General features: G+C 46.8%; 2 protein-coding genes across 2 annotated transcripts in view; both read left to right on the top strand.

Moving 5' to 3' along the window:
• Nucleotides 1-16,127, top strand: part of PPP1R16B (protein phosphatase 1 regulatory subunit 16B) — a 46,197-nt gene extending 30,070 nt beyond the window's left edge. The window contains exons 2-10 of the mRNA XM_059480875.1: nt 1,992-2,062; nt 3,960-4,105; nt 5,612-5,715; nt 5,968-6,092; nt 7,831-7,956; nt 8,301-8,376; nt 8,745-8,874; nt 9,605-9,773; nt 10,330-16,127. Coding sequence (XP_059336858.1) covers nt 1,992-2,062; nt 3,960-4,105; nt 5,612-5,715; nt 5,968-6,092; nt 7,831-7,956; nt 8,301-8,376; nt 8,745-8,874; nt 9,605-9,773; nt 10,330-10,845 — 1,463 coding nt within the window. The 3' untranslated portion in view covers nt 10,846-16,127. The remainder of the gene's footprint in view (nt 1-1,991; nt 2,063-3,959; nt 4,106-5,611; nt 5,716-5,967; nt 6,093-7,830; nt 7,957-8,300; nt 8,377-8,744; nt 8,875-9,604; nt 9,774-10,329) is intronic.
• Nucleotides 16,128-17,048: 921 nt separating this feature from the next.
• On the top strand, nt 17,049-24,456 carry LOC132078550 (protein FAM83D-B-like). Its single transcript, XM_059480773.1, has 4 exons — nt 17,049-17,501; nt 20,098-20,265; nt 20,966-21,090; nt 21,827-24,456. Exons 1-4 carry the CDS (start codon nt 17,052-17,054, stop codon nt 22,779-22,781), a joined length of 1,698 nt encoding a protein of 565 aa, XP_059336756.1. The 5' UTR covers nt 17,049-17,051; the 3' UTR covers nt 22,782-24,456.
• Nucleotides 24,457-24,742: the final 286 nt, after the last annotated feature.

The following is a 24,742-nucleotide window of genomic DNA, read 5'->3' as shown; positions in this document are numbered from 1 at the left end:
AAATTCAAAGCTTCTGTAGGGTAAGATTAAAACTTCTCTGAATCTTAACCCTTCAGGGCCTCTTACAAGCTCTGTCAAGCCATGATCACAGTGCCTTTGACACAAACCCTGTAACAAGCTGGGATTTATGCTGCTGCTTCTTCCCATGGAGAGACAGCACTTACAAGGTTAATTTGCCAGCATCTACTTGTCCAAATCTCCATAATCAGGCAAAACATGATTATGGAGCTGTGTGTCATTAGTACACAATGGCACTTAACTGACTGAGATTGAATTAAAACCCTAATGGCAGAGCATCCAAGGTAAATAAGAGACAAGCAGACTCACTGGTGGATGACTTGTCTATCACTCAGCTTGGATTAGGAGAGCAGGAGCTCAGGGCTGGCCAGAAACAGTAGAAGCAGAGTCATTAAATTGGATATACTGGCTGAGGTTCAGTGCTCCTATTACTGTTCAGCATGCAAGTGCTGGGGCTGTGAGTGCAGTGTAGGTGTGGGCTTCCTGCACTGGCCTTTGAGCTGGGAAAAAAAAAAAGGCTTTGGATTCACTGTGGTGCTGGATGAGTTTTGTCTTTGCTGTATTCTGATTTTTTTTGCAGAAGTTTCATCAAGCAGGTGTCAATGCCTTGAAATTATTTCCAGCAAAAGTAAATCCAAGCATTCATTTTGAGTTGGGTGAAACAACTCTGTGATGTGAAGTGTTTTATTTCACTTCTGTCTGGTTTTGCCTTCCTTTGTGATAACGTCAGAGCAGTGGCTTCCAATCAAAATTTCACTTTGCTTTCCATTTGCCTTTCTTGTAAGTGCCTTTTCCAGATCTTTTAAACAAAGCCTCATAAATCATCCCTGATGTCATGGTGGGTGTGTTTTCCATGTTGTGTTTTGCGTGCCAGAAGTGTCCCCAGGGACAGCCCTGCAGATGGTTCTCCTTGTGGATGTGCTGGGGAAAGAGCTCCCTCTGACAGCAGGGATCAGAGGCTGCAGGATGCTCTGGAGTGAGCAGCCTTGCAGTATTTTTGATTGCCAGCTCTGAGGAAAGTTATTGCCCTTTTAGCTCTGTCAGTGATCCTGGCTGTGCAGCTCCGGTTGCACTCAGTGCCTGCACGCCTGCCATCAAATCAGATGTGATGTGAGTATCTGCTGCTGCTCTGGCCCTGGGAAGATGATTATGAACCTCTGGCTTGTGCTTGTGCTGCCAGTGACATTTGAGGTAGGAAAAGCATTAGGTAGTGACATCTCTGGGGAAAAAACAGGGAACGAGCAAGGCAACAACAGAAAATGGGCATGAATCATCAAGATCTGTCAGCAGTGTTGAATTTTAAGAGTTTCTGGTGTTGCTATTAATTTATGCCCTCTGCCAACCTTGTTGCTGTTGCCCTGTGCAAGTTTTTCACCTAGGGTCTAATGACTTTTCATGTGTTTCAGAAATTTGCACTTTAATGGAATAAATGTTACCCTTTCCCCCCAAAGCAGTGATTAGAAATGAAAGCCTCTGGGAAGCTTTCTCCAAACAAGCAGCAGTTCAAGTGAAGTGTCCAGAGCAACCCTGGTGTATTCAATGTGCCAGGGCCCTGAATGCATGGATTACTTCTTGAGGCCAAGCCTCATCCCTCTCATGGTGGGAGGAATCTCTTCCATGGTTGTAATTCAGGACCCCAAAATCCCCTTTGGGCTCTCCTGGGCCACAGAGTGCAGAGGTTGCACTCAGGCATTGTGAAGCACACAAAAAATGGAGACTGTTCCAGCACAACTGAAGGAAAGTTGTAACTGTGAGAAGTCTCCTTTAGAAGGAACTTGGGGGAAAATTGTGTGCTGGTGCTCTCTGCTGGATACAGCCCGGAAGGCTCTGCTCTCACTGCGGTGACAAGCCAGCACTGATGATTTCACACTGATGGTGTGAAATGCATTGCCTTGAACCTGTCCAGGGCTGGCTGGGAGCATGAGATGTGGCAGGGGTGGCTGCTCTGACTCTCCCCTGTGCTTGCCTTGCAGTGTGTTACCTGCTGAAGAGCAACATCAGCCCCGACCTGTGCAATGAGGATGGGTTAACTGCGCTGCATCAGGTGAGCTCACACCTCCCTGCTGCCCACTCAGCCAGCCTGGCCAGGAGTAACAGGGACACCTCTTAGATTTATTTTTTTCCCCTCTGTTAAAGCAGTGAAACCTCACCATGTTGTGCTGGTGATCTGGTTTCTTGGGGAGCAAACTGAGATCAAATAATTTTCTTGTTATCCCAGAATTTATTCAGTGATAAGAACTCAGGGTCAGGGCTGGATTTCACATGTGAACAGCATTTCCCCCACTCTAATTTTTGTAGGACTGGGCTCTAAATTCTCATAAGAGATAAACACAAATTTAGAGGCCTTGGCAATCCATGAGTTTTGAAAGTGATTTAAATAAATGATGCACAAGATGCTTGAAGAACCCACTGCTGCTCGCTGTAGGGACTTCCAAAGTCAGCATGAGATGGGAGTAGCTGGTCATCAGCGAAATACAGAGTTGCTATAGTGGTGTGTAGGTCTGTGGCCTTCCTTGGAGCCCCTGTGCTGTTTCCATAAGGGTTTTTCTATTCTTTCTCAGGCACGTGGGACTGGCCGTGCCTGGCAGCTGCCGCCCCCACTGCCTGTAACAACAGTGGCGTGGTTGTCACACCAGCACTCAGGGCTTTCTGGCCAGAGCTCCCTGCTCTGAATGCCCCCATTGACTTGGGATTTTGGATTATTGTGCCAGTTGCCTGCTCTCTTCAAAGCTGCATGAATGTTTGTTTAAAAATGCAAACTGGTTCCTGGAAGAACAAAAGGTGCCACCACCATCACCTCTCCTGAGAGATGTTGTCCTGCATTCAGAGAGACACTGACAGCCTCCTTGCTTTCCCAGCCAGGCTCTGAAGCCTGGAGAATCCCACCCTGCCCACTGAGAGGTCGTAAAGGTGCATTTGGGGGCTCTGATGGGAGCTTTGTATGCGCTGGAATTAACTGAATCCCTGAGCACAGAGAAGCCCCTCAGTGGGCACATTAGCATTCCTTCCAGTGAATGTGACTTCCTTCCACTTCTGTGATAACTTGGCTGTGTGACAAGCATGACTGTAACCCCACTTCCATGTACAAACAGTGAACAAAATAGAAATACCTGACAGGTCCTTGTCACTCAGCTGCTGAAATGTTTGTTGTGTGTTGGAATTCAGCCCCATTAACAGCCTGTACTGTGTGCTGAGCTGTGTGTGTCTGCAGCAATGCACAGACCACAAACAGCCTTCTTGCACAAGAAAAAAATATTATTTTAATGTCTTTATCACATGCACATTCATGTCTAAAGGTGAACAAGAGGTGGATCAAAGAGCAAATTCCACCTTCGCCAAAGGAAAGAGGTTGAGGCCCTTCTGGCCTGCTAGGCTATATTCTAAATGCAGGAAGGAAGCTGCTTATTTTCAGGAAGTGAAAAGTGCCCTGCAAAGTGCCCCATAATTCTGGGAATCCAATTTGTGTCTCTCAGATAACTGTGGCAGGTAGCGTGAGCTCCTGAGAAGACTTTTGCTCATCACATGCCAGTGTGTGGGATTCTCCCTGAGAAAAGGGAATGTCAGCTTGTCAGCTCATCCCTTGGTATGTGGTTCTACTGGTTACATTGAATTTCTGCTGTGTTTGCTCTTGAATATGGAAGACTCAGTGGAATAGAAGCTGTGCACATGTTTGCTGTTATTCCCTGCTGGTTCTGCCAGAATAGGCCCTGGAAAATACCAGTGACCCTTTGGTCTGTCCAGCGTAGGTGTTTTGCCTTTTTGACCTGCTGGTGCTCACTTTGGTGTTTAACCCTGCTGGAGATGCTCCTTGCCAAGCAGTGCAGGATAAAATAGATCTCCATGTCCAGATGCCCTTTATTATTTTACAGCTGAGCAGATGTGAACCCTCATGTTCCCAAAGTTTAAAAAACCCCAATGTTTCTGCATTTCTTCCTGCCCAGTGCTGCATAGACAACTATGAGGACATAGTGAAGCTCCTCCTCAGCCATGGGGCCAATGTCAATGCCAAGGACAACGAGCTGTGGACTCCACTGCATGCAGCAGCCACCTGTGGCCACATCAACCTGGTGAAGATCCTCATCCAGCAGTAGGTGGCTTTTGGTGTCTGTCCTTTCTGTGGGTCTCATTCTACCCACAGCCTCTGTGGATGGCTGTTTAGGACCTTGGGGGGTTGCAGCAGTGGTGGTGGTTCCCTGCTTTCAGGCTGCTCATGGGGGTCCTTCCTGCCTAGGGGAGAAGGGAGTGAAGGAGTGTCACAGACATCTTTTATGAAAAATCCTTTCCTTAGGATTTTTCCTCCTGAGAATCTGGGAGGCCTCAGGAACAAAATGTAAACAATGGTTATCTGCTGCTGTGGAATGCAACAGGTGCGTCTGTGATTGGTCTCATGTGGTTGTTTCTAATTAATGGCCAGTCACAGTGAGCTGGCTCTGACTGTCTGTCCGAGCCACAAGCCTTTGTTATCATTCCTTCTCTTTCTATTCTTAGCCAGCCTTCTGATGAAACCCTTTCTTCTATTCTTTTAGTATAATTTTAATATAATATATATCATAAAATAATAAATCAGCCTTCTGAAACATGGAGTCAGATCCTCGTCTCTTCCCTCATCCTAAGACCCCTGTGAACACCATCACAAAGGAGGAAGAGCAGAAAGGCCCAGGAGACAACAAAATCCTGGATGACTAGGCTCAGTTTTGTGAAGCTTCTGGAGGCTGGGCCAAAATGTGCCCCTTTTTGCCTGTATTCTGGTATGTCTGTGGAACTGTGCTCACTGGGTGGGGTAGAAACAGGAGCAGCCAGCAGGATCTACTCTCAAGCTCCTAAACAGCACTTTCAGATCTTGCAGCCACTGGTGTAGGAGGGCAGCAGTGTGCCTGTGTCACTCAGACACCTGGGTGAACCTTGTGACCTCTCTCACTGGGGTTTAATTAGTGATCACCAAACTTCCTGCAAGATTTGACCCCAGTGGTGACACAGGGTGCTTGACCAAGTCCCTAAAGCTCAAGTCTTGCCAGCAAGGAGGAGGAAACCAGGTGTGTTTTGAGCTGTTTCATGAGCACCTGTGGTTGGGCCTGTGTGTGGAGGCCTCTCCTCCCTTTCCCAGAGTGTTGGTGCTTTGGGAGTGTTAGCCTGCTGCCTTGCACAGCTGTGCCTGCTGCTTCTTCCTCAGGGGGGGAGACTTCTCCCTGTGGTGCTGTCATCTGGGACATAAGCATTGAAAATTTGGCTCTTCTTTGGCTGTATAATGAAGGAGAGAAGAGGATGCAGTCAAGCATCCCTTGGAGGATGTTCCCACTTGGCTTAGGAAATTTTTGGAGGTTATAAAAATGGAGCAGATGTGGAACACAGGGCATTACTGACTCAGGAAGGAGGTGTAGTGTGCTGCCTTTCATCCACTTCTGGAATTAATCTTCTCCACTCACAGCTCCCCAGCCTTGCTTCAAATCTTTCTTATCTCATACATACATTGGTGGCATTTGGGCAACTATCAAATCCCAGTTAGTTTTCCCTAAGCATTTATCCCAGAGTTTGGCACTGTCTGCTGCAGGATGTCTGAGGTCCTTGCTGGTGTAACTCAGTTTTCCCCTTGCAGTGGAGCAGACCTGTTGGCAGTCAATGCAGATGGCAACATGCCATATGACCTCTGTGAAGATGAGCCAACCCTGGATGTCATTGAGACTTGCATGGCCTATCAAGGTAAGGAGGCTGAGTTTATGTAAAATACAGAAATGGGTCAATGGGGTACTAAAAATTACCCTGTTTCTCAGCTCTGATTGGCCTCTGGAGAAAAGCAGAGAGCTGCTCCTGGCATAATTTCTTGGGGCCTGACTTTGGTTATTCTGATTCGTAAAAATCATGAGGGTGAAGGATGTGGGATCATATCAAGGATCCTAAATCTTATTTTACTCAGCTTTTCCAACTGTCCTCTTTTAAATGGAATTTGAACAGGAATTACCCAGGAAAGGATCAATGAGATGCGAGCTGCTCCAGAGCAGGTCATGATCTGTGACATTCATGACATTCTTGCCACTGGCCAAGACCTGAACAGGACTGATGCCCAAGGTGCTACGCTGGTGAGTGAAACTGCAGAGGCTTCAGTTTTGCTTTCCTTCAGCCCAGGGGTTGTGAAACCTGCCCTGGAGCAGGAGCTGCACAAAATCAGCAGGTGCAAGTCACTGAGAGGAGAAGTCCCACAGAACATAACACATCTGGTGAGCTGCAGGGAACTGGGCCTGGAAGGCCTCCCAGTAACCTCTTGCTTCTCATGGGCTGACTGGAATCCTGTGGAGGGGATGTGAGAGCCCTCTGGTTTTACCAGGAGCAGGACCCAGTGCTGCTGGAGATTTCCTGCCTCCTTTCTGCTTTGTGTGGCTCTGGTTCTCACAGAGTTTCACTGTTTGTTCCCCCTGGTGGCACCTGGCCCTGGGCAGAGGTGGGCACCCAGGACAAGAGTGCAGCACAAAGCAAGCTGGCATCTCATTTGTCTGCACAGGGACTGGGAATTCTGAACTATCCTAGTTCTTTTCACCCCAGAAATGTGTCTCTTAAATCATGTCTTACAGCAGTCCCAGATTAGGGCAAGTTCAGTAAGGTGGTTAAATGTACTGGGAATTTCATACAACCGGGGTCATTTAATGTTTGGGTCCAGACCTTACTGATTACAGGCACTTGGTTTGTGTGTTTGAGGGCCAGGCCATGGCAGTGCATTCCAGTTTCTTAATCTAAATGTCACCTTCACCATATACCAGAAGTGTAAGGGAAGGGCAGGCTCCCCTGAAGGTAAGCTTGTATGATTGAAGTCTTTATTGCAGCTTATTTTTTAACACACTTTTCCCTTTTACAAGGATTATAAACATGCATTTAAGCAGACCTCTGGGCTCCCCCTTTTGTTTCATCCCCAACTGATTCCTTATTAATTCATGTGGCCTCTAGAAAGTGGCATAACATTTATGTAGGAATTAATTGAGTTGCCAGAAAGCATCAGGATTTATTTCCAGATGAAGTTTTAACCCCGTGTGGTGGCATACTCATGAATTTTTTTTTAAAAGAAGCTTTGATTCTCTCATTTAGCACAACTGAAGTAGGAGGAGCTCTGAGTGGAGTTAACCCCTTCAGAGCAGTGCATGGGTCAATGTTTTGCTCAGAGATGCAACAGCAGACTGCAATTAAGAAAATCTTCAGAGACATGAAGTTGGGGAACTGAAAGACACCATTATTGATTGTCTCCAAAGTGGTGGCTGTAGTTGGAAGCCAATATCTGAAAAATCATCCTCCCTTAAGTTAAAGTAGCCAAGGTTTAAAATGTTTTTGACTTTCAAATGGTGAAAATGATTACAGCGTGATTGGAAGTGCAATTGCACAGAGAGTCCTGACTAAAGTAGGCTGTAAATTTGATTCAAAAAAATTACATCCACAGCACTTCAGTGGGCAAGAGGAGATGTTCTTCTGGCATAGAGTGGATGATGTTCTGCATTGCAGGCTCGTGTTTTGATGGTGCTTTCCCTACAGATTGGAAAGCACTTAAAAGCCCCTGATTTAAAATGTGAATACATTATTTTTCTCATCCATATATCTAAGTTATTCTAAGAACTGTTTAGCAATTTCCTCTCCAAACAGAATTACATGCAGGCAATACTGAACTTTAATAACAGGAACAACCTGCTTTTGACCTGGTGCCATCTGCTCAGTGTGAAATGTGCTGCCTGTCCAGCTCTAGGATCAAACATTATCCAAGAAAATCCCCTGAAACTAGATGTATAAAACCATTTGTGGTCCTTGCAGGCAGCTCATGCTCTGTCCCTTATCTCCTAGCTGCATATAGCTGCAGCCAATGGTTATCTGCATGCAGCTGAAGTGCTGCTTGACCAGGGGGCAAGCCTGGATGTGAAGGACTGGGATGGCTGGGAGCCTCTGCATGCTGCTGCTTTCTGGGGACAGGTAAGGATTTTGCTGTGTCACGTGTGAGGGTGGCATTTCTTCCTGCCTGGACAAACAGCGGAGTACTCTGCAAATGGAATAAATCTGAACTGGGGCTGGGCTCTCTGGACAGCATCAGAGGAGATCCCAAGGGCTCCAAAAAGAACTGGTGGCTGAGAAATTTCAGGCAGAGCATGCCAGTGCAAGTGGATGGTGGGAATGGTGTTTAACATCACACACATACCAGAGTTATTTGAGGCAAGCTGAACCTGCCTCTCATCTTATTCCAACCTTTCACCTTTAGGGAGGAAAGGCTAAATTGCCTAAAATGACTCTATCAGCGTGGCTTTCTTTCCATTCTTTAGATGCAGATGGCCGAGTTGCTCGTGTCCCATGGGGCTAGTTTGAGTGCCAGGACATCTTTGGATGAGATGCCAATAGGTGAGTTTATGAAGCTTAAAGAAAGAAATGTTTAAGAAATGGCTGGAATCCTCATGTGGTGCTTTCAGAAGCATCAACATAAATTTTTAGGTATCCTCTTAGAAGCAAAGTTAAAGTTTCTTTAACTGGGACTGAAGTTTTGAAGCACCGCTTCACTACAGAAAATGCTTCTTCCTGCTCATAAAAAGAAGGAAGAAGGCATATCCCAAGCACCAAGTCTTCCTGCTGTGTGTTTCCTCTGTTATCCCTTGTGCTTGGGAGCTGTTGTGTGCAGCCCTAAGACCTGGGTGTCTAACCAGGAAGGCACAATTAGTAACATGGTGTTAATGAGAGTATCTGACAAAGGGCTTGGTCTGTGTGTGCCATAGATCTGTGCGAAGAGGAGGAATTCAAAGTTCTGCTTCTGGAGCTGAAGCACAAGCACGATGTGATCATGAAGTCCCAGATGAGGCACAAATCCTCCCTGAGCCGCAGGACCTCCAGCACGGGCAGCCGGGGGTGAGTTCTGCTCTGCCCTGAGGGCACCTGGCCCCTGGCCTGGCCACCCAGGGGTGTTCTCACCCTGGGGTCAGTGACAACAACCCCTCTGGCCTTTCTGAATGAAGGGCACTAGCTCACTTTGGTGGCTGAGAGCAGAGCTCCTTTGAAGAGTGGTTTTTTCACTAGGAAGAGGTGCTAATTCTTGGGGGGGAAATGGTTTTGTGCTGGTGTGGTTTAAGAACTGCCCAGAGCACAGGACCAAATGGTGAGAATTTACCCTGTTAAACCACTGAAACTGGTGTTGGAAATCAGTGCTTCAAGTGGATTAACTTGAGCTTTTCAGTAGTATGTCACATGGCCAAGATGCAGTGCTGAGACACAGTTTGCAGAGGTCTTTGTGAGATGATTCTGGACACCAAAGCAGTCCTGCACACCACAAAGTTCCCTAAACAGCTCATGGGCCATTTCCTTCTACATTTACTCCACTGCTTGCAGAATAGATCCATAAGGTGACCTGTATGAACTCTAAAACAAATTTGCAGTGCCAGTTTAGAGCTCCTTAAAATTCCTCCCACCTTCATTATTCACCCCAGTGCTTTCACTTTGTGTGGGTGCCAGGAAGCTGAATCCACGTTCCATTCCAGAGGGAGAGGCTGTGAGGAGGAGGAGGAGGTGAGAAGAGCTACAGGCTAAGAGGAAATGTCATGTCCTGCTCACAGCTTTGATGGCCCTTGTCCCTGTCCCACAGGAAGGTGGTGAGGAGGGCCAGCCTCTCGGACAGGACAAACCTTTACAGGAAGGAGTGTGAGAAGGAGGCCATGGTGTGGCAGCAGCTGGGGGCAGCAGAAGAAGGAAGAAACTCGGCTCTCATTGGAGAAATTGGGGAGACTCGGTCTGACCAGGAGAATACAGACCCTGTAAGGAATCTCTTCTCTTTCATGGGAGCCACTGAGGAGGGCTGTGGTGCAGCTTCAGTCACTGTGGGTGGAAGGTGGCTGAAAAATTTGTAGACCTCATCCACCAGGTGTAAGCAAAAGACCAAATTCTCATTTGGTACAAACTGGGATGTCCCACTCAAGTGGAAAGCCTGTTTTGGATGTGCAGCTGCATCCATAGTTTTGAGATAAAAATGAACCAGGATGCTCCAAAAAAATAGTGTCTGCCTTTCATTCTAAAGCCCACAAGCTGGTAAGCACAAAAGAATTGCAAACTTGCTTTGCAGTGGCTTGTTTTAAATGAAATTATTGTCATTTTATGTAGATAAGCATATTATTTTTGTGTGTGTGTGAGGCCTTCAGAGTTAAGGTTCCTGTTTGGGAAACAGTTCCTGGTTGGGGCTGACAGTGTTAGTGGGGGAATTCAATGTTTGTCTGGTAGAAAGGCTGAGTGTGAGCAGACTTAGGAGGTTGTCACAGGGATGAACCCTGCTATGAGGAATGGTAGAAAATGCTCTTTCATGTCTCGTTGTTACAGAACTCAGTGCTGGAGAACTCTTCCCTCCTCCCGGAGCTGGCGAACAAAAGCACCCAGTGTGACACCGAGATCCCTCTGCAGAATGGACTGATGGCATCTGCCAGCCCTTACCAGTACACCTTTTCCAACGGGGACATTTGGAGCATGCACCCTGAGCCTGACAGCAACCCTGGGCACGTGGTGCCCTACAGCAGCCCCGGGCTGCCCGAGGCACCGCAGCTCTGGGGCACCTACAAGGAGCACAACCACCAAACGCTGTCGGAGCTGAAGAGGCAGCGAGCTGCAGCCAAGCTGCTCCAGCACCCCTTCCTCAGCACCCACTTCAGCACTGGCATGGCAGGAGTTGCTGAGAACGAGGCCAAGTCGCACTTAATGGAGTCCAGGACTTCCCCCTACAGCTCCAATGGGACCTCGGTGTATTACACAGTGTCCAGTGGGGATCCGCCCCTCCTGAAATTCAAAGCTCCCATGGAGGAAATGGAAGAGAAGGTGCATGGCTGCTGCAGGATTTCCTAGTCTGGTCTGTGTCTCACCCCAGAGGACAGGAGATGTGGGTTGGATCTATCACAGTTTGCATTTCAAAGGGAGAATTTGGTTATGGACATCCTGACTGTGGCAGCCTTGTTCATCTCAAATTGTACTTTGCCCTGCCAATTACTTCCACTGCAGCTGGATGAATAATGCAGGTGGAGCAAGGCTCTTTAGGAGAGATGCACATCAATCTGATGTCAAAAGAGTCTCCTGAGTCTTGCTCCGTGAGGAAGAAGGTATGGAGTGCTGCCTCCCCATCCTTGGGAAGCCATGAGATGCCTTGGAACAAAGAAAGGATCTGAATTCAAATCTTTGTGTCTGAGCCTCTTGCTGTACGTCACTGAGCAGCTGGAAGGTGACAGTTCAGACCTGTGTTTTCACTCTTGGGGGATGCACATATCCAGCCCCCACATGAGGTTTGCAGGAGTGGACAGAACTGTTTTCCACACAGCTGGATCCAGCACTTCCTGGGCTGGAGCAACAAGCAAGCACAGATGCTGCACTTAGGAAGTTTGCAAGGTGTTACCTCCTTGCAGTGACAGCTCACCATCACAAACTGTGCTCTGGCTGGGTCCTGTTCTGCCCTGTCAGCTCGTCACTGCAGACTGCCATCAGGTTTGAAGCAGAAATTTTCCTGGAACAGGCTTCACTCAATAGGCTTTAAAACTGATGTTGCAATAAAGGGGCCCTGGCAATAGAATTTTACTGCAATAAAATACTGACAAAGGTCTATATTGGGATAAGTAATTTAAAAAACTTATTTGTACTATTTAGACTCTTAATTTGTTAAAACTGAAAAGACTTTTGTTGATCTCACTTTCCTATTGATTCTGTTTGTTTACTCTGTATGCTCAACACAGATAGTAGGGGCAATATGCTTTGTGTTCTGATTTTTTTCTGGATTTCCAGAACCACAGGGCTCAAGAGGGATGGGAAGGAAAGGCTTGCCAACACTAACCCAGGAAGGCCATGAGAGCATTTCTAATCTCATAGATGTGAACAGCACTTGCATGAACCTGCAGTCTTTGGCTGAGAAATAACTGTGACCATTGCTGTGGTAGCTGAACGCTGCAGCAGGACAGGAGATGCTTTGTTCTGAAGCTGTCAGCAGTGGGTAGCAGCTGGCAGAGGAAGGTTGAAATGCCTCTGTGTCTGGGGGAGTTGCCTGACACTTAACAAATCCTCTGTGCTGCGGAGCAGCTGCAGTGCCAGCACTGTCTTGGTGGAGTTCATGTGAGCTCTGACCGACACTGGCACGGGGTCACCTGGGGGTTTGGCACTGGCTTTACAGCAGGTTCAGGCTTTGTGTACCTGGGGGAGGTGAGAGAAGAGTGTGGGCAGCTCTGAGGAACTGGCCACACTTCACTTGTGTCTCAGAAATAACTGTAAATCTCTAATTCCTCTGCACAGAGGGGCTGTCACACACCTAATTGTTTGCCTGCATGAATGTGTGTCTTCTTGGGCAGCTTAAATTTCAAACTCTGAAGACATGAACCTGTTTGGGTCTCTGTAAGCCTCAGTGGATTAAATCCAGCTCACTTAGTTGTGCTTCAGCCAAGCAACAGCAAATGCACCTTCCACCCATTTTCCTTTTATCTGGCACCTGTTGGACACCAATATTCCCTTTCACGTGTACTCTCCCTCTGTGGGGATCCTCACAGCCTTAACTTTTTCTAGGCTATAAAAAGTTGACTGAGGCTTCCAATGACTGTTAAGTGCTACCCTCTGCCCCTCATCAAATCCCCCATTGTTGGGGCTGGATACATTCCCATGCAGGGCTCTGGGCTCCTTGAGGCAGCAGAGGTGGCTCTTGTGTCACCACTGTGCAAGTGACACCTTTGGACCATGAGGTACCAGGCTGACAATTCAGTGGTTTGAATTGTAAGATGGAATTCTCTTTCTTCTCCAGTTTCAGGTGCAAACTATAAAGTGGTAGCAGTTGATGTGGTTCACTCAAAACCCCAGTTCTGCTAAAGGCAGAGCTTGAAGCATTCAAAGAAGTTGGGCTCCCTCCATTGTTGAAACATAAGCTAATTATAGAACTAGGAAATGCTTCTTGTGCTTGACCTTAAGGGATTTTTGAAGTCATTCTCTAGTAGTAAGAGGATGATTTGGTAACTGGAAAGACTTTACTGTATCTGTATGTGGTTAACAGTGGATCTTCTGATTACCTTGAGTAAATTATTCTGGGATAACACCAAGTGTGGCCTGGCTATTATGGAGCAGGGGAGATGATTCTTTCAGGTGCCTCTCTTCTCCCATGGTGGTGAGATTTGTCTCCTCACATCCATCCTGATGAGATTTCTGAACTCACTCTAACAAATTTTGGTGCCGCTATCTACTAGGTTGTATATGGTGCAAAATCTGGGCCCAGATGTTGCCTTCCCTCCCAGCAAAGGAGGAGTAGGGCCCTTTTCCTTCTTTCTCAGAGCAACTTTGTGCTAGCAAGTCTATTGAACCCTGCCTAATTCCAAGGAAATGAAAAGGAGATTACTGAATGCAATAGTGTAAAGTAGTTTGAGGCTTCTTTTCACTGAGAGCTATTAATACATTAAAACTGCAGGAAACCAGTCCATTTTAGACAAACAGCTTTTTGGCTTCCACTGGTATTTCACGTAAGTAAAACTCTGGGAACTCATCATCCTAGCTGTGAATCCAGTGGTGTCTGATCAAATGTAATCCATTCTTAACAAGACAGGAGAGTTATTAATGGCAAGAGGCAGTAATGGATAAATCTTGCAGGATGTATTTCACAGCCCTGCCAAGTATTTACCTGCCACTGGCTTTAGGCTGAAGCTGCACCAGGGTGTGAGCTGGAAGGCTGTTGAAGAATGGCCTGGGATTCATGCTTCTTGTGGTGACATTTGGGATATAATGGGTCACTGCCTGTGCAGCACTGGCAGGGCTGTTGGTTGTAGGTCTGGGATGAGGGATTCTGTAAGGTGGATAATTAACTTGCTTCTGGTGGATTATTTTGTGAAGAAAAACAGACTTTTGGGGGAATAAAAAACAGAGATTCTGTACATGGGCATTGTAGCAGCCTACATCTAGGAATAACACTTTTCACTGTAAAATTTAGCAGTGTTACAACAATAGTTGGGGTTTGGTATCTGTGTGTTTTAAAGGCCGTCCCAAAGGAAAGCTCCGAGGTACAGAGCAGAGAGCACTTGGCTGTTTCATTGGATCTTAATATGGCTGAGAATCTGTAAAACCTAGAAATCATGTTGTGACTGGCATATCTTAGTTTATTAGAGGAGCATTTGAGGTTTTTATGATTTACTGAATGGTTTTAAGATCAATAAATATCTAATTACAGATTCAAGGCCAGATTAGAGTCCCAGTTCAGTTACCAGTGAGCCAAAGGTTGTAGTTGTTCATAGAGACTGTGCAAAGATCTGAGGATGTGAATGTACTGACAGGTCAGTTGCAGGCAGAGCTGCATGAGAATAACCCTTCCTTCTCCTCACATTTTCCTGTGGGCTGAATTTGTACTGTTTCCAGTGGTTGATGAGAGCAGCTTTACATTCCATGTTGAAAGAAATTTGTTGGTTGGAGAAAAAGGTGTCTTTCAAAACAATGTCTCTGCTTTAGTGAGCTCAGCACTGAAATGTTAGATAAGGGCTTAAGTCCCATGGCTGGGATCTGTTTGAAATCACACCTGGATCTGTGTTTCACATACCACATGATGCGATTTCAGCCCACCTAATTTCACTTCTTTGGTGCTCCTGAATCTTAAAACCCTCCCCATTTTGGGAAGAACTGAGTCTAGCTGATGTGATTCTGTGCCATCTTGGAGGTGTGGTTGAAGAACCACCTGGATGAGGAACTCCTGGTAGGGAAGGAGAAGAGCATGGCAGGGCAATAGCAATAATGACTCAGTGCAATACTCAGTGGAGGCACTGAATTCTTGAGTTTATTGAGCAGGATCTTATTTCATGGGGTGAAATGACATTACAACTCCTGTCTAGTGTCTTTTTTTTCAGTCTTGGAGCTCTGATTATCCCCATCATCCCTGCTGGAACTAAATCAGTTACCATAGAAAAGGGAATATCCTGAGAAAGCTACAGCACTGGTCTCCAGTGAGCCAGGGGTGAACTGTCTGTCTGTCTGCTGGAAGGTTTCTCCCTACACCTGGGTTATTTCTGTGCCTTATACTTGCTAAAGGTAACTTGTCTCTGGAAGGTTTGTGGTGACCATACAGTTCTTGCTGATCTTTAACTTGGAGACTTTTGCCAGGGAATAACAGTCCAGAGCATGCCAGATTGTGACATTATTATTTTTCTCTTTCAATTTCTCTCCTGAGCACCACTTCTCTCTTCCTAAATACACAGAAAGGAAATGCACAGGGGCTTCATTGTATCACATTGACTGCTTTGGTGTGTCAGTTCTCTACAGGAAGAATCCAGAACATGCTTGCAGCAGCAAGGTCTCACCTCTTACACCAGAACACATTTACATTTTTTGGTTTGTTTTGCTGTGCAACAGAACAGTTCTCCCTGTTTGTTCTTCACCTTTATTCTGTTTTCATGTTGGCCAAACTGCCAATGGGCTTCTCAGTTCCCTCACACAATTCAAGTACCACTGGGCTCTCTGGGCAACATCTGCCATGGCACAGTTGTGACCTAGAACATTTCGCTGTATTTCAACCACGGAAGCTGTAGCAGAGGAGACTCTGCTCGAGATACCTGTTCCCAAAGCTACACCAATGCAATGATCTCCACCACAGCTGGAGGGGACACACGGGTTTTTAAACAGTGCAGATGCAGCCTTAGCATTGCCACCACCATGTCTTCAGCCTTTAGATTGCAGTGAGAGGTTGCAGGAGTGTGGATAAGCCTGGTACAGGACAGTAAGAGATGATGGCAAGCCTTCTGCAATAACTCGTAATTCCATTGATCAGTAGTAAAACATGTACAGATAAAACTTGATGAAATGTATTTTATGTGAAGAAAAAAAATAATGTAAGAACTGTATATTGTATTAGCAGCTTTGTGTATAAAATGGCATTTTGGCAATCAGAGTCTAATATATTTAAAACTTTTTTTAAAAAAGGATATTTGATATTGTATGGAATTGACTTTATTGCTACTGTAAGTATGAAGATGGTTTCTTAACATGTTGAAGCAATGCATAAAATCTTAAACTTTATGTAAAACTCATGCCAAAAGCGTATGTTTGACAGTATTAGCACCTGACTCAGTGTCTTTAATAGAGAGATTGAATTTTTTAATTTAAAAATTATATTAAATTTCTTTTAATAATACAAACATGCCACTGAGGGGTTTTTTGTTTGGTTGGTTGGTTGGTTGGTTGATTGGTTAGTTGATTGGTTGGTTTGTTGGTTTATATTGGTTTGAGTTTTGGCACTCTGTTAAATATCTCTGCCTCTCAGCTGTCTACAGCTAGGGGAGATCCAGAAGAGGAAATCTAGTCAGTGGGTGGGTGTAACTTTATTTCAAACGCAGAGCTCAGGAAGCATTTGGACAATGCTCTCAGGGCCATGGTGGCATTCTTGATGCTGCCCTGTGCATGGCCAAAAATTGGACTTTGATGAGGCTTGGGGATCTCTTCCAGCACAGAATATTCTGTGATTCTGCGAAGTGGCAGCAGTTGGAGCTGGAGACAAGCTGGACAGACACCCAAACCTGTGCCTGCCTTCCATGGGAGCGTTCAAGGCTTTAGCTCCAGCATTTGTTAGCACGCATCTGTACGAGCACAGAGGGGCTTGATGCTGTTAAGGGCAAAAACTCCGCGATCTCTGCCGGTCCCCTGAAGGGCAGCAGGGCTCGGGCAGGGCTGTCCCCGGCCGGGAGCTTCATTGACGGGCAGCGGGGCTCGGGTAGGTCTGTCCCGGCTCCATTGAACGGCAGCCGGGCGGCCGCAACCGGGATCTCCACTGAAGGGCAGCTGGGCCGTCCCCAGCCGGGATCTCCATGGAAGGGCAGCAGGGCCGTCCCGCCCGGGAGCTCCTTTAAAGGGCAGGAGGGCTCTGGCAGAGCAGCCCCGATTCAATTGCAGGGCAGCAGGGCTGTCCCAGCCGGGATCCCGTCCCGGTCCCGCCCGGCGGAGGCGGTGCCCTCCTGTCGGAGCCAACGGCGGCGCGGGGCGGGGAAGGCTCCTCCAGCGGCGGCCGCGCTGTTTGGATTCAAACTGCACAGAGCGATCCCGGCGGGCTCGGAGCCGCTCCGGCCATGGCCAACGCGTCGCAGTGCCTGGAGGAGGGCTCGGGGCGCTGGCCGCCGCCGGCCGGGCCGTACAGCGAGGCGCAGCGGCTGGCGCTGGAGGAGCTGGTGGCGGGCGGCCCCGAGGCGCTGCGCGCTTTCCTGCGGCGGGAGCAGCTGCCGCCCTTCCTGTCGGAGCCCGAGGTGCAGGACATCGCTCGGGCCGCGCTGCCGCCCGCCGCGGGCCCGGAGCCGGCGGCCGAGCCGTCGGCCGGAGCCTCGCTGGACGCCTCGTCGCTCACCTACTTCCCCGAGCGCTCGGAGCTGGAGCCGCCCGCGCTGGAGCTGGGCTGGCCGGGCTTCGCCAGCGGCGCCTTCCGCGGGCTCACGCGGGTGGAGGCGCATTTCCAGCCCGGCTGCGGGGACAGCATCTACGGCTGCAAGGAGGCGGTGCGGCGCCAGATCCGCTCCGCCCGGCAGGTCAGTGAGTGAGTGCCCGAGGAGCTCCCTTCCTTGCCCTGCCCTGCCCGGGGTCCCTCTCCCCTTGGTCTGCGAGCGCATCAAGAATCGGCACCGCTGCGCGTCGCCATGGGACACCCGACAAAACCAAGTGGCTTTAAAGCCCTTGTCGAGCAGATAGTGTCGTTAAGGAGGACAAGCTCGAAAATACAGAAAAAATGCCCAACTCTGTTTGCTGCATCTGCGAGCCCTCCCTTTCCCCGGTGTTCTGGATGATGCGCCAGCGCTCCCCTCCCGCAGCGCTGCTGCCCTGGCCAGCACAGCCGCTGGATCCAGCTGACCTTGCTTTCACTGGGAGCAGAAGTTATCCTGTTCAGGATTCCCCACTGATGTTTTCTGCCAGGCAGGTGCGCTTGCAGAAACATCCTACTGCCCTTTAAAGGGTGTGACACAAAATAAGCCTCTTCTGTAAGAGAAGGTTACCTATAAATATAACACCGCGATTGTATTTTCCTTCCTTAGCTCACTAAGTGACCTACAGAACTGCTTTTGACAGGACTTTCTCCCCACAGGAGTGAACGCTTTTGTTCTGATGCACAGTATGGCTTGAAAACCACGTGGCGTAGAAATCTGTAGCTGTTCCCTGTAGCTCATTGCATTCCCGGAGTTTATAGCTTCCAACAGTAATCCCAGCTGGGAACCACCCTTCTCCTTAGCAGCCATTCCATTGGCTCAGCTAGAATTTAAATGTGTAGCTTCCTTTTTGGGTGGCCAGATGAAGCAACCCCTGTCTCTTTGTGTAACGTGCACGGCACACCCTGAATCAACAACCGAGCTCAGTCTCTATTCCCCTGCGAGGGCAGGAGCTTAGGGCGTGTGAGGATGACATGAACGACGGGCTCCGTGCCAGAAACGGTCCCGGAGGAAGCTGTGTTCTCAAACAATCCCTACAGGTACATGAGACCAGTCTGGCAACTCGAGTAAACACCATAAAGGCATTTATTCCCCTCAAAAGCTGTACTTGTTTGTAATATTGCTCTTGCAGCATCCTGTCAAGCACCTTCCCTCACTCTGAGCCAAGAGCAAGGCAAGCTGCTCCTGCCCTGCTTGTGGCTGTGCCTGATCCAGGGAGAGTTTTTGTGGACATAAATGGGCATTTTTGACACACTAAGATTTACTGAATGTCAGATTCTGTGTGATACTTCTCAATAATTTCTGAGTTCCTCAAGTTAATGTGAAGACTGGGAAAACTTCAGATGCTGCATAATTTCTTCCTTAATTAATGCACTCAAATGCAGTTAGTTCAAGTGACTGCTGTGATCTTGTCCTTGCTATCCTGAATGGATGACTAGAGAAAAGGGTTTTCTCTCTTTCCTCTAAACGTTTTGGGCAAAACTGTTTCTTTTTCAGCTGCTAATTCTGGGACTAGAACTCATACATGCTAGGAATTGAAGTGTGCTGCCATATGAAGGCATCAGTGTTCCCAAGGGTTTTGTGTGAATTGTTTTGTGTTCAGGGGTGGTTTTCTCACTTGTCTGGTCTTGTCAAAAGCATCTTATTGGTTTTTAATCTTCTTCAACACTTAGACAAGTGATTGGGTGGCAAGAAACTCAGGACACACGCAAGAAGCACCAACATAAAGTAACTTTATCTAGAAATACCCATGTGCTTGTGCATGTTACATGTCAGAACTCAGCCAAACAGAACCAGTCCCTTAGGGAGCAGGACAGAGGTGGGAATGCAGAGCTCAGCCTGTTCCTGTGGGAAAGGTTTCATGTGAGTACAGGCTGTGCCACACACAGAGCAGCTCTGTTGTGTGCTTATACACCTTGGGTGTGCTGCAGCAGCCTCCATCTGATAAGGGCAGGTGCCAGGTACCCACAGTGGTTGTATTGTCATTGGTCTTTATGCTGGTTTAATATAAAAATAGAAAATTCAGTCATAAAGTGGAATTTTTTATGCCTTTGTGTCCCTACATAGAAGTGGTTTGGAAGGGTGAGAGCTCAAGCACCAAATCAGTGTAGTGCGTGAGGTGGCTCTGAATTAGCTGGAGAGATGGTTCATACATGTGATATTCCCATCTTAGGATTTGCCTTTTTGAAAGAACTGTTGGGTCAGTGGAGGGATTTCCTGTGAAGGTAAGGGACAGAAACTCAGCAAGAATATAGAAACCAGGAAGAGTCTGGAAATCAGCTGGGGTTTGTGAGCTCTGACAGCAGGGAGGCCATTCGAGCTAATTCTCCTGTAGCTGCTTGAAACACGGGGAGAACAGGTGTGGAGATGGTTTGTCTGGAGATTTGTCAGATTCTGCTGTGACAGCTTCCCCAGTCTGGCCACACTACAGGGGGTTGTGTAGGAAAGGAGAATGTGAAAGCGTACAAAAGCAGCAGACAGAGGAAAAACCTCTTCAGTCCTATGCTTTGCATGCTGGGGCACAATGAATTTACAGGAGTGTTGTGGGAATATAGAAATCTTTTAGAGCTTGCTAGAGCCTGTGTAACAGGACAAGGAAATGTGCATGAGGCTCTGATGATAACAGCAGGAGAAAATGGCTGGGGGAGGTAGTGGTCTTGTGTAAAATAAATCCCTTGAGTGAGTGGTGTGGCTTTCCTTGCAGGTGATTGCCCTTGTGATGGATTCCTTCACAGACATTGAGATCTTCAGTGACCTTCAGGATGCCTGCAACAACCGCCAAGTTCCTGTCTACATCCTTCTTGACCAGGACTTTGTACCCCATTTCTTAGAAATGTGCAACAATTTGGGAGTTAGTCCTGAGCAGGAAAGTGTAAGTACTGAATTGGGATTGGTGTGGTTTGTCTTTATTTTTGTGGTACAGTTCATGCATGTCAAAGAAACCTTTCTATAAAGCATCAGACTGCCTTGAAAGGCTTAATCAACCTGGTCTTATGTAGGAGGTACAACCATGATGTGCACCAGTCCCATGAGCTGTGTGCACTGGGATCCCTGTCCGGAGGATGCAGCAATTTTCAGGGATTGAATTTTGCAATGTTTAAATAGCTTTATTCTTTGGCTCAAGGAACTGCTTGCTAAGCAAAACAGAAACGTGGGAAGCTGAAGGGTGGCACAGCTCTGGTACCATCTGCTTTCTTTCCTAATACTTTCTTTTAAAAGGGTTTGGATGATGTGAGCCAGGCAATTTGTTTAGCTGTGTGAATATAAATGGACATGGCTGTGTTATGGCTTGGCTTGGATAGGCTTATGTTCAGTGCAGTAAAAGTTTCTCTGGAGAGGGAAAACACTCCTGCCTTCCTGTGCAGTAACTAATTGGAACTGACTGTTGTCACCCAATTTAACAGCAATTTAGCACTGTGTGACAAAAAACACTCATACACAGACTGTACAAAAAGTTAATTTCATTCCTCTCTTCCATACTGTGCTTAGCTGCACAGTAGAATTGCTAATCAAAAGTTTTTGGAAGTTAACTTAAATTTGATGTCACTTTTTTCCTTTCCTTTCTGAACCAGATGATGAGAGTTCGAAGTCTCACAGGGAGCACGTACTACATGAGGTCAGGTGCCAAAATTGTTGGGAAAGCCAAGGAGAAGTTCATGTTAATTGATGGCATTAGAGTGGCAACAGGCTCCTACAGGCAAGTATTGGGGTCTGCTGGTGCCCAGTGAAGCTGTAGAAACGGTGATTTGCTGCAAAAGGATGTATTAACTTCGCTGTTTGCCCTGTGTTAATGAGTGCCAATGGCACATGGAATAGCTGAGTCCAAGTGGGGCTGACACAAATCTGAAAACACCTTTGGAAAACTGGCTTACTCAACTTGTTGCTAGCAGAGAGCTTGGCCATGGCTAAATAAGAGTTATTCCTGCATAAATGAATAGTCTGTTGACTTCATACCTTATAGTCACAGACATATTTTATGAAAAATCCTTTCCTTAGGATCTTTCCTCCTGAGAAGCTGAACAGGAACAAAATGTAAGCAATGGTTATCTGCTGCTGTGGAATGCAACAGGTGCATCTGTGATTGGTCTCATGTAATTGTTTCTAATTAATGGCCAGTCACAGTGAGCTGGCTCTGACTGTCTGTCCGAGCCACAAACCTTTGTTATCATTCTTTCTTTTTCTGTTCTTAGCCAGCCTTCTGATGAAATCCTTTCTTCTATTCTTTTAGTATAATTTTAATGTAATATATATCATAAAATAATAAATCAGCCTTCTGAAACACGGAGTCAAATCCTCATCTCTTCCCTCATCCTCGGACCCCTGTGAACACCATCACACCTTATCTTCATTTTTTAAGCTGAGTCTTGCTGTCCGTAGCTGCACTGTTGAAATGCACTGGAGATTAACTGTGAATCTTGGTTTGTTTTCAACAGTTTCACGTGGTCTGATGGAAGGCTGAACAGCAGCAACTTGCTGGTGTTGTCAGGTCAAGTGGTGGAACACTTTGACCTCCAGTTCAGGATTCTTTATGCCCAGTCGCTGCCCATCAGCCCAAAGCGACCGTCCAGCTGCAGGAACAGTGGCATGTTTGATCACCTGCTGACCAGAACAGAATCCTCCAAAGAATATACTGTGGAAGGCAACTTGAGAGCAGAATTTGCCAGACTGTCTAGCACACCAAAGAAATTGCTGGAAAAAGCAGATCAAACTGAATATACTCCTGCAGGAAAGCTTTGCAACCTGCAGCTTTCTTGCCTGTGTGAAGAGGAGTCTTTCAGCAATCAAGTGGGCACAGTGGAACAGAGAAGTGCATCAACTCAAACTGGCCCGTGGGAAGAGATGGCAGCTGTGACCAAATGCAATGCAGCCACTCAGGCCAGCACTGCCACAGCAGACACTAGCACTCAGGCTTCTGTCACAGCCAGAGTGACAGGCACTCAGACATCCATTTTGCTGAAGACTGCAGTGACACAGACAAAGGAAGAGGAGAGCACGGAAACACCCCTCCTTCCCAGAAAGTTTTCAAGAGAAGAGTATTTTCTGCCTGCAAAGGCCGTATCTGGTTCTAGTCTGCAATCCTTGTCTTCATCATCATCCCAGTGCTCTCTTGCAAGCTCTACAGGCTCAATATCCTCTCTCCGCTCCTTTGACTATTCCAGTAGTCACAGGGCACAATATTTCCAAAAACTGCACAAAGAGAGGCAGTTCCACTACTCGACCATCAGGTCGAAGCTGAGCCACATGGTGGCCATCCTGTCCCGGCGGGGCCGTGTCCCTGCCACCTACCTGAGCCAGGTCCCTGCCGGGGCCAGCCTGAAGCAGAGGCGCGACATCAGCGCCAGCCTGCACAGCCTGCGCCACGCCTCGCTCTACTCCCTCAATAAATGATCCTGCCCTGACCACACACCACACAAACCCCAGGCTCAAGTTGCTGTCACTTTGTACCTAAGATTCTTCCACTTCCGTCCAGCACTTTTATTTCTTTGATACTTTTTTAATGCACCACTCTCCAGCACTTTGTTTTTATCCTATGCAATGTAAGTGATGAAAAAGAGACATTATGTAGTAACAACTTAGAGGTTCCTCTTGTATGCATTAGTGGTGAAGATCATTTTTATTCTGGGTATTTAACCTCAAAACTGAACTTATTACTACTTTCCAGGATTGCTAATGCCTTAGTTTTAATTTATGTAAACTTCGAAAAATCTGAGTCACACTGACCTTGTTCAGAGTAGCTATGGAGATCTATCTTATATCAAGGAATTATATTATGTCAAGGAATTCTCAATCTTTTTTTCCAATACTGACTTTTATTTCTACTTTATCTTTGACAGGAGAGGAATCAGCTTTTACAAACAGCCATAAAGCTGATTTTATTCTTACTCCTGTGATATATATGTTACTCTTCCACTAAAGTTGCAAAGAGTGTTGAAACAGTTGCAGGTTATCTTCAACTGTATTATATTTTGTTTGTTTATGCCATCTGAAACAGAATGAGCTAACTAGCCCTTTAGTGTCATCATGCTCTGGTGCCTTTGTTTAGAGATATATAAATATATATGTGTGTGTGTGTGCTTCCTGCTTTGCAGTGTGCTTCAAGGCGAGACAATCACTGAGGGCAAGTGACAAATCCCCTGTTCAAAAGTAAACTGACAAATGCACTACAGAATGTTATGGGTTATGTTGGGTAATGTTAATTTACAAGTAACTGTAGGTGTTAAATAAACATTTTTCTCTATTTAACTTTGCTATCTGAAATACTCTTTCCTGCTCTATTATTTTTCTACTACTAACTCAGTTTGAGGAGCTGAAGTGCCACTCTAGTTTTTGAAGATACTTCCAATATTGGGTGACCTGAGGTTTGGTTGCTTTGCAAAGCCTTTATCTGTTTGCAGATTGCTGTGCATGTCTGTGCTTGCTGGGTCTCTTACCTGAGCAATGTGTGCAGTCTCTCCCTGAGATCTGGCCTGTTTTTCTTTAAACCTGCCTCTCAGTACTTCAGTGACCAACCACACTGAATTCTGTCAAATCAAACCAGTGTCTGGGTTATGTATCTTTTTATTCAGGGCATGTATGTCCAGTAGATGGCACATTTCAGCTGTTGGCTTGAATACTGAATGAATGAATTAATAGAAATATCCATAACTCAAAAAGGCTGCAAGTGTTGAGAGTAACTAACTTTGGCATTTCTGTCTGAAATCTCTAAGGACAACGAGGCTTAGCTACTTTTATTGCTTTGATTTCTAAGCAGCCACTCCTTCACTAAAGCTGGAGGTAGGGAAAAAAGTTCTGTCTGCACTTGTTCAAAATGATAAAGTACTTTATTGCTTGATTTGTGGATCTGGAACACTGCAGAGAGAGAGGCAAGATTACACCTTCAAAGCCAATATCGAGTTGTATTTTTAAGAGCCAAGTCCTGCAGTTCTTGAATGTATGTAAAATTACCTTGTTTGTTCTATGTGCTTTTAAACTTTATTATACCGTGCTGCTGTTAAGGTACTCTAACAGGAACAAGAAACAGTTTACAAATAAAGTCCTTTTTGCCTTGGGGGCTTTCACCTGATCATCGCTGAGCTTTGCTTTCTGTTTATTTGGCATTTTAAATCGGGGTCACTAAGTCACTTCGTCCTTTCTGGCTGGGGCCATTTGCCCTCTCCAACTTTTGGAGCAGCCTTTTGATGCGGGCTGGGCAGCAGCACCAGGGCTGGGCTGATCCTTCCTCCTCCGAGGCTGGCGCTTCCCTGGGCGTGGGGAAGGCTGCGGGCTGTGCCACCCGTGACTGTGCCGTGGGCGAGCGGGCGGGTTAGGAGCCCTATAAAGAGCCGGGGCAGCGGCGGGGCGCTCCGGCC

The sequence above is a fragment of the Ammospiza nelsoni genome, chromosome 12 (assembly GCF_027579445.1).
Source record: "Ammospiza nelsoni isolate bAmmNel1 chromosome 12, bAmmNel1.pri, whole genome shotgun sequence".
NCBI lineage: Eukaryota > Metazoa > Chordata > Aves > Passeriformes > Passerellidae > Ammospiza > Ammospiza nelsoni.
This window is presented reverse-complemented; position numbering and strand designations above follow the sequence as displayed.

What these genes read in the sequence shown, in the direction of transcription:
- LOC132078550 (XM_059480773.1), top strand. Translation starts at nt 17,052, where the DNA reads ATGGCCAACGCGTCGCAGTGCCTGGAGGAGGGCTCGGGGCGCTGGCCG. An exon ending in AGATCCGCTCCGCCCGGCAG is followed by an intron (nt 17,502 to 20,097) that starts GTCAGTGAGTGA and finishes CTTTCCTTGCAG; the next exon opens with GTGATTGCCCTTGTGATGGA. An exon ending in TTAGTCCTGAGCAGGAAAGT is followed by an intron (nt 20,266 to 20,965) that starts GTAAGTACTGAA and finishes TTTCTGAACCAG; the next exon opens with ATGATGAGAGTTCGAAGTCT.